Below are 9,517 nucleotides of genomic sequence, written 5' to 3'. Positions count from 1 at the left end.
CTGGTATATCCATGGTTTCACAGGCCACTTAGAGCCCCCAGTCTACCAATTGTTCATTTTTGCTGTACGTTTCAACATGTGCAGCTTTTATCATATCAGTTTTTTACTTAGGGCAGCTGATCAGATGCCATTTTAGAACTGTGATTTGCAACCAAGAGTTTGTCGACACAAATTCCCAAATGATACTTCAAACTGTGCACAGATCATAATTTGATTGGTGCCATATGGATACTAACACTTTTATGTGCTTTCTGAGAAGAAAATGGACCTATCAATCCCAGCCTATTTGGAAGAAACTAAGCTAAAGATGTTGTATTCAGGTGTTTTGTTTTTAAGTACTGTTTGGACAAGTTTCTATGAGAACGCATGCATTTCCAACCTGTGGGATTATGGTCAGTATTTACACAGACCTAAGACTTGTACTGTTACATTTTATTGTGACCCAAATTGGTACACTGTTTATACATCTATAAAAACAGTCTGCAACCTTAAACATACCAGGGAATAATCCTATTGAGCCTAGTAGGATTTACTTCTAAATAAACATGCATAGGACTGTGTTGGCTATCTTTTCCATAATTGCACCAGATTGGCAATGAGGCTTATCTGGCAGCCTCTAAGTGTGCACCATATGGCAAAAAGCCTTTTTGTTCAGGCAAACTTTTGCCTTATCAGGCAGATAATATTTTTGTCTGATGCCTCTGTTTCATTTGCTGCACTTGTCTTTGTTTTATTATTATTATTATTATTATTATTATTATTATTAATTACTGTTATTATGTATTTTGAAATATAATTTTTATTACCGTATTTAAAATTGGTTTTAGCTGTTTTTAGCTGTCCCATGTTTGCTGTTGTGCATAAGCAGTAGAAAGGTAGATAAAAATCGTTGCATGTATAAAATAAATAAATAAAAGTAAATGCCAAAATCCCTAACCAGCACAATCCTTTGGCCACACATTCAATGTTTTCTGACTATCCTCTGAACCTTCATTTTGTTCCAGAGGTCAGCTATCCTTGACATTATTATGTCCAACTTTATAAAAGCATTCATTTGAACTTATCATTCAAAATCCCATTAAGAAAAGATCCTTCTAAAAACTGTTCGTGCGCCCATATATATCAGTCTTCAGAGTAGACAAGCTAACACAAGGGCTGCCTTGTGAAATTGTAGTTTTGTCTTTAATAAGCCATTCACTGACAGGCAATTATTCACAAAGGTTGCTCAGTGTTAATTTTTTCTTCATGCTGTGCCTTCCTGTCCCTTGATTGTGGGAATGTGCTCCTGTGAATTATAATTATAAGCAAACATGATCTAGTATGTTTGAAATACTGTGCCAGAGCTCGTGCTCTTCCTCTATATTGATTCTGTTCATTATAAAGATAAAGGACTTCTGAAAGTAAAAGTTTGTCTCTGAAAGGAAATGTATTTGACATAAAGCTGCAGTTCTTGGTAAGACTTGCTGTATCGACTAAGGAATCACAATAGAGACCAAATCTATTGAAGTCAATGAGATTCTCTTGCCAATAAGGTTTTTGCATCAGGCACTTTAGCATGGAAGATTTTACAGCAAGCACAAAAATCAGTATAGGAATGGCATCAGCAAGACTAAGAAGACCATATGCTCCTCTAATGCCCTTTTCACATGATCTGTGGCCATGTATAACAAACACAGAGAAGGGGAGCAAGAGCATTGAGTTAGACCCCATGCAGTCCTCATCTCTGTAAACACAGAGTCTATACACATATAAGATATATACATTTTGTCGTACTGACACAAGGGTCTCACAATAACAGCATACGCTTTCTCTGCCAGTGCACAAACATTTAGAAGCGATCCTACACAACCCAGCCAATGTAACTAATAGTTAGGATCATCTACTTTCTGTCTCTTACTCATTGAACCTTGGATTGTCCCTTAAGCAAAATTCATTACAAAGCAACCCGAGTTCCTTTCTATGTGAGCCACAGTTCACCATGCCCGTCGGAATTAATTCTATGTTAAAATGTGGCTATCATTAAGGCAGTGGAGAAACACACACACACACACACACACACACACACACACACACATATTGTGGCACATCAACCATTGACCAAGGCTGACAGCTTTAATTTAATTTGAATATTCTGGGTTCTTAGCTCTCCCTTTGGGCATAATTTTTAATATGAAGCCCATTTGGCCAAGGAACATTTCACATCATATGCCCAAGGTATTGCTCATGAAGCCACTCGATTATAAAAGGTTGAGATATTCAAATAGGTTATTGTTTATAGTTGCGTTATGCATTTTTAATAGTAGCACTGCACATTTTTATTCGTTTTTAAACCAGGCTTGTTAAAGCATGCTGTAATACTGAAGAATTTATAACATACGGGGTAGGAAAAAAATGTATTGTGGTTTTCTGAAAGAGGAATTTGTATTCACAAATTGCTGCTGTGTGCATGGGTTCCTGGTATGATTGATAGTGCCAATCATCTGTTTATATTGGAGAGGAAACAGGGAATGTGGTTCAGTCTTCTCTCCCAGCTCCCAAAACAGATGATCATTGTGATTTTTGATAATCTGCATGGGGCTGTATATTTGCAGCCCTGTGGAAGCAGGCACACTGCAGCCTAGTGCTATTCCTTTGTGCAAAAGGACTAGGGCCACAGAGTGCAAACAACTGCCACTGCTGCTGCCCTATCTTCTATACAGTACCTCCATGAAGTAAATTGTCTGGCACACTTGCTGCACTTGTGGACTGACTCTGAATACAGGTAAGATGACACCATCTATTGAAGCGCTGCCCACTGCTGAAAGTGCAAGCCCTCTGTTGCATTTCATAATATCCTTTAAGGAGGGAGAATATAATCTGAACAATTTTTAGATCTATTTATTTTTTTAATGTAAACCCCACAGATCAAAAACGCCTGCATAATTAAATTCCCTACAGTTCCACAAGGCTCCTTCAGAGCAAGTGACATCCAAGACTGCAGCCTGACTGGGATATTATCACACTTTGCTCGAGACATAAGTTGAAAAGACACAGCTGCACTAGTTTTTTGTTTTTGTTTTAATCAAAGCTAGAGGTATGAAAGCAAGCAGGGATAGACCACAAGCTGGCTCTAAAGAGCCAGGCCAGTCAAAATCAGCAATTTTATGTAACCATGTGAAAACTATTTGCCCCTGAGTTGTCTGATCCCTGCTGGACTGGCAGCTGCAATGACCTTCTCTGGCCATCTGCACTGATGCAGCTCCAGGGCAGCGAGGAACAAGTGAGCAGCTCCCTTTCCCAGCACGTTGCCATAGTGCAGGGGTGTCCAAACGTTTTTCAAAGAGGGCCAGATTTGATGAAGTGAACACGCATGAGGGCCGACCAAAGTTGTTGACCTTTTTTATTTAGGATTTTACCCCTTTTTTTAGAACTGCCTGTGGGGGCTGGATTAAACTGACCAACAGGCCGGATTAATCCCCCCAAATGGACTTTGAACATGCCTGCCATAGTGGTACAAGGCATAAGATATCTACAAAAAGTCCTTGCTTTTGGACTCTTGGCATCTTGAAATGCAACAAATATATTGTCAATGTTCACTCTCACTTGGGTTTGTTGTGGTTTAATCTGTTGCGGTACCTACCAATTCATGAAGGTGTGGTCAATGAAAATAAAAATCCTTTCCCCCTCCCTGTTGCTTTCTCTTTGTATGTTGTGGTGGTTTTAGATTGTAAGCCTGTGGGTAGGGACTGTCTAGTACGTACAGCATTGCGAGAGTCCTTTTGGCTGAAGAGTAGGGTGAAAATGCTATAAGCAAACATACAGATTGAATACGTGAAAATGACATATTACAATTTAATAGGTTAAAAAGTGACATATGAGTCTGATCTGATACAGATTATTTAATAAATATATCTAGTACATTTCCATATTTAAACATCCAAGTATACATTTACACTTAAAAGCTATACAAAAACCAGCCACACCACAGAAATGATAAATTAAAATTGATTCCTTTTATGACTAGTGCCAGCTTGCCACAATAGTTTTACAAAAACAAACTGCATGGCAGAGAAACACAAAGGAAGCACAATGGTACAAATATCACATTGGCTTTCTGTAGGTATGAAATGAACTGTAGTCACAGGAGGAAAAGTGTGCTCCAAATTCATCAAAAAATGCCATGCTGTCTCTGAGTAAACATTGTTATATAAGGTCATATAAGGGACAGCAGTGGCAAATAGTGATACATTTCCAAAATTATATTTAATTTGAAAACTAATGTGTTTCTACATGGGTTTATAAAGAAGAAATCAAGCCAGACAAAATTGATTGCTTTTTTAATTGAATTACGAAATTAGCAGATGAAATAAATTGTCTGCATGTAAAATATCTAGGCTTCAATAAAGCTTTTCACACAGTGTCTCACAGAACCCTGCTTAGAAAATGAATTAAAATAAAACTAGAAAGAATGTTGCTTGAAAGTAAGGGTGGGGGGGGATCTGTGGCCCTCCAGATGTTGCCGGTATACAATTCCTATCACCCTTGACCACTGGATATGCTAGCTGTGGCTGATGGAGTTGTAGTTCAACAATATCTGGAGTGCTCTAAGTCCTACAATCTTGCTCTAAACACCCAAGGCATATTAGATTACCCTTTGCATCCCTTCCAACTTATAATTCTGTGATTGATTGATTGATTGATTGACCCTATCCAGTGTGGCCCCCCCATGTGTGCTCTCTTTCTCTCTTTACAGTTGTTCTGACTCTAAAATCCAGAGTCGCCAATGAGGTGCCCATGGGTGCAATGGCACCATTGAGGTCTTTCCCTGGTGGCCAGAGAGCCTGCTAGCCCTCCCCACCCCCACTGTTTCCTTGTCTTGAAATGGTGATGGCTGCTTATCCTTTTCTCCCTTGAAAAGTACATAGAGGTGGAGACTTCCGGGGTGGCGCCATCGGTAATGGCGGACTCCCTCTGATCCGGAGGGACTGGCTCTACGGAAATCGGGTCTGTTCCGCTACGGCGAAGCGGGGACCCTTTAAAAAATCACAGGCGGGTGAAGCCTGTGACCGTGGGACTCGGCGGGCACCTTTCGCGCGCCCCCCCAATTTTTAAAGGAACCCAGTTACGGGCTCCGGAGCGAAGCGGGGCAAGCGGCGTGGTGCTGAGAGTCAACTGCTTCTTCCGTGGAGTGAAGCCGCACAGCCGTTACCGGAGAGCGCTACCTTTTTCCTGTGACAATCTGGCTACGAAAACAACTACCCGTAAGTAGGTTAAATTTGGACAATTGGACTCTAAACAAAGACCCGTGAGTAGAACGGAAAATTGGACTAAGAAATTCCTTTTAATTTGGCACTGAAGCGGGAAGGTCTAAACAGGAAGTCAGCCTTCCGCTTTTTGTAGAAAGATTAAAGCAAAGACATGGCAAGCTAGAGTTTAGAAAACCGTTTGTGAAGGATCAACTTTCATCATCTAAAATTACTGAACTCCCTTTGGAAGCAGGAGAAGAGGGGGGATTTTTTCTGGACTGTTTAAACCTGCAGAAGAGTGCATAGAGAAAAGTAATTTTTCACCGTCTTGAACCTGGGAGCGGGGTGTCAGGACAGACGTTTTCGGAGTTCATTGACTATAGACAAACGTTTTTGACAGACAGTTAAAAGAAGAGAAACATAGTGATTCCATTGTTCTCCTTCGCAGTTAAAAGGAACAAAATATTGACAAAATATCTGAAAAAGGAAACTTTGTTGTTAGATCTGCTTTTAAAAAAAAGAGAGAGAGAGAGATGGATACAAATAGAAGTTCTTCCCCTAGAGGGAGCTTGTGAAACTGTTATTAAATCTGAACTGGGGAGCTTTGCAGCTGCAATAGATTAAGATCGTGGGATCAGACTTTGACCTTGCACAACAATGTACTCGGAGGCTCTGGTGCGTGCTTTCTGCAAGACAAGTGCTTTATTGGAACAGTTACATGAGAAGACGGATTTGATGACTGTTGCGATCAGAAATTTTGGACAGGTAGTGGGTATCTATATAGAACCCACTCAGGAATCAATTCAGGAGTGTGCTCTGACAGATCAGATGAGGGAGGAGGTTGCGGCTGGACCCCGGGAGGCAGAGATGGAGGAAACTGTGGCCCAGCAGGAACATGAGTTGTTGGACCTGACGAAGGAACCTGGAAAAAGCCAGATTTGGAGAGATAGAGTCTTGTTTGGCTTGGAGATGGGGGGCTGGATAGACCCCCCTATGCAGGGATGTTTTGACCTTTCAAGTCTGGCATTGGGCCGGGAGGAGTTTGGAGTTGTGGGGGTCCTCAACTTTGGAGGGACCTTGAAACATGCTTTTAAATACCACATGGAGTTCAGTGTGGACTATGGAAAAGGGGCTGATCTGTCGAGAAGGGACAAAAATATTGTTAAGCTGGAGTCTCCACGAGTGAAAGGAGCAGAAGACAAAGTAAAGTACAGGTATAAATATGAAGAAGATCTGCGGAAGGGACATGGAAGAGACTTAAGGGCCTCGGACATAAGGTTACCAGGTTAATGAACTAGATGGATGGGATAGAAAGGACTGACAAAACCCGAGACCAGGAGGAAGAGACGTTGGATGAAGATTGGAAGAAAGTTTTAAAAAAATTCTACTTAGGAATGTTCTCTAAAATTAATGAGTATTAGAAAAATGTTGGAATGAAATTATTTGGCTTTAGCAGAAATGTTAAAAAGAATTATGTAAGAATATGCTATGGTTATGAGAAATTGGTATAAATAAGATTTAAGTTTTAAGTTTTAGGGTTCTTTATGGTAAGATAAGGTTAAAATAGATTAAGGTAATTTAATGACAGAATATTATGAAAAATGGAAAGGATTTGCTGTGACAATCAACAACTAGAATACAAAAAAGGGAGGTGTGAGGAGGTCGATGAAATAAGGTAATGACAGTTAAGGATTTGGGAATATTGGATCTGTTTTTAAATCTTTGTGGTTTATTTTTGCTTTCTGATTTTGATGTGCTATGTGTTTTGTTTTTGCTTTTTGATTTTGACTTTTATTGATTTGTATTGTTTAATTGCTATTTGTTTCTTTCTTGTTTTTTCCTTCTTTTTCTCTTTGGTTTTTTTTTGTAATTTTAAAATTCTCAATAAACATCATTATTTTTTTTTTAAAGAAAAGTACATAGAGGTGAAGGAGGAAGTTGCAAGAGTGACCCTTCTGCCCACTTCCTTTTTCAACTCTCTATGCTTTTCTAGGTTCAGGTTAATTCTTCTGAATCTGACTTCCTAACCAGATTCCTTGGGAAAGCAAAGTAGGTATACACACTCTTCCCATGCAGGGGGTGGAATTGATCACAAGGGGAGGAGAAATGGCCAGAAAAGGTGGCTCTCATGGCACTCAAAAATCCAAATGTGCCTATGGTCTAACAAGGCTAGCAATAGCTAGTTAATACCCTGTAAGACCGCAACATCTTACAAAAAAGCATCTGAAACTGACATAGGATACCCTCTTGAGGGCCTGCAAAGAAGGTGAGATTTGCATTGCACCTAAGTGGGGCTTGCATTTTTGTGGAGCCACTACTGAAACAACCCTTTTCTGTCTTCCACTCCAGTTGAGCACACTGGTAGGCTTACAAGGAGGGCCTCTGAGACAGCCTTAAACATTTAATTCTAGAATCAATGGAGACTGAATACTTGCTATTTTCTACATAGTCCACACACACACAGTGTAGATCTGTTGCATTCCACCCCCACCCCACCTCACCCTGAAAAGCACTTCTTGAGAAACTGGTTTCATTCAAAAAATAAAAGCTCATTGCAGACTGTTTCTGCATTATCTCACAGTGTGTCGAATTGCAAACTGATGAATACAAATGTAGACCAGCACAATGACGTCGTGGGTTGAGATCACAAGCACCACATGTGGGGCATGTGCAGAGAGGAAAAAACATGGCTAACTTAATGAAGAGCCACAATTATGGATCAGAATCAATCTAGATTGAAAGCAGGAAGTTGAGGGTGAGCACAAACAATTCCAGACTGAGAAAAAGCTACATTTTTTTGCTCTACAAATGGATTAGTGTGTCCACAGCCTAAGCTTAAAATATAGGCATGATGACAGTAGCAAAGACAAGTCGTCATCTCTTTTGGCTGTTGGTCCTCATGTGAATTGCCAGTCTTGTTCTGCGCTATGCATGCTTTTAACTGGGGGTACATATTTGCCCCTCTGCAAATTGCTCTTTTCCATTCCCCTTTATGATGAGTGTATTGTTTTCATTACAACCCAACACAATACCTCAGAGATGACAACTCTGTTTCCCTTAAAGAAAATAGTTCTGTTTTTTTAAAAGAAAATGTCTGTTTGTACAATTGGCACAAGAAAAGGCACCTCACTATTAATTTAAGAGCTGGTACCAAGGTTACAGGAACTGGATTACCCATAGAAATACCTTCTGATGAGAGTTAATGTTAGAAGAGTTTATGATCCGAAAAATTGTTTATTATTATGTTTTCTTATAGTGCAAGTTTGATCCTACACTTTTCATTGCACTTGTAGTTTTCTCATTTATTCCCACAGCTTTCCAACATGTATTTATTTAATTTACTTTTATTTAATTGAACTGGTACACCTAATCGTAAAGACCTTTAAGTAGCTTACATAAAATATAACGGTAGATATCAGAGAGCATTGTTATTTCAGACAGAAACTGGGGGTCAAAATAGACATTACTTTAACTGTGTAGTTGAGCAACTTTGACAGAGGATTTTAAAAGATTAATTTTAGTTTATGGGGTAACTTCCACTGGGACAGTAGCATATGGCATAGGGAGTTATCCCACCCCAACACAAGAGCAATGAAAATCCTTTTACATAGCAATATGCCTTGCGAGGGGGGGTGAGAGGAGAGTTCCCATGGGCACCAGAGATGAAAATGTTGACTATGGGGCATCTGTATTACATTTTTCAAATCCCTAAGTATGGCTAACTACACAATTAAAGCAACTTCTAGCCTGACCCTAAGGCCTACCTGACAGTCTGACTGGAATGGTTGCTACTGTCTCTTTGGTTGTTTCCACATCAATCCTGCAAGGCATAAAAGTTTCTACCATCATGAATTGCATAGATACACCATGCCCATTACACTGGTTGCTTCTATTCCTTGAGCTACCATAGGGCATGGCTAGCATATAAATGAGTCACAAGGGTATTTATGACACCAGCCACCTTATATGTCCCTATGTGGGCAAGGACTTTAGCCTAGGTTATGCAGGTCTAAGGCTAACGTTGCATTAATACAACAGTAGCACCAACCTTTCTACACCTAGCAAAGAATACTGTATTAGGGAATACAAGATGAAGGGTCTTGTGGCACATTAAAGACCAATACATTTATTATGGCATAAGCTTTTATAGACTATACGCACCCTGCTGGATGTATTGAAGTGTTTTCCCGAGCCACACATACATATATACGTGCTTCGGGCAGGAGTGACATTTCAAATAGTAAAGTTAGAAGGAAATGACATACAAAGTAATACAGACAGCGAGAATTGCA

At 39.8% G+C, this 9,517-nt stretch overlaps 1 protein-coding gene across 2 annotated transcripts in view; it reads right to left on the bottom strand.

The window, feature by feature from the left end:
• The window catches only part of DOCK1 (dedicator of cytokinesis 1), a 362,659-nt gene extending 353,573 nt beyond the window's left edge, over positions 1 to 9,086 (bottom strand). For both annotated transcript variants that reach the window (XM_081005188.1, XM_081005189.1), the window contains exon 1: positions 8,990 to 9,086. In XM_081005188.1, the coding sequence (XP_080861314.1) occupies positions 8,990 to 9,083 (94 nt within the window). In that variant the 5' untranslated portion in view covers positions 9,084 to 9,086. The remainder of the gene's footprint in view (positions 1 to 8,989) is intronic.
• Positions 9,087 to 9,517: the final 431 nt, after the last annotated feature.

Source organism: Podarcis pityusensis (genome assembly GCF_964106645.2).
Source record: "Podarcis pityusensis genome assembly, chromosome: 5".
Classification (NCBI taxonomy): Eukaryota; Metazoa; Chordata; class Lepidosauria; order Squamata; family Lacertidae; genus Podarcis; species Podarcis pityusensis.
The sequence above is the reverse complement of the archived record's forward strand: the minus strand, read 5'-3'. Positions and strand labels throughout refer to the sequence as shown.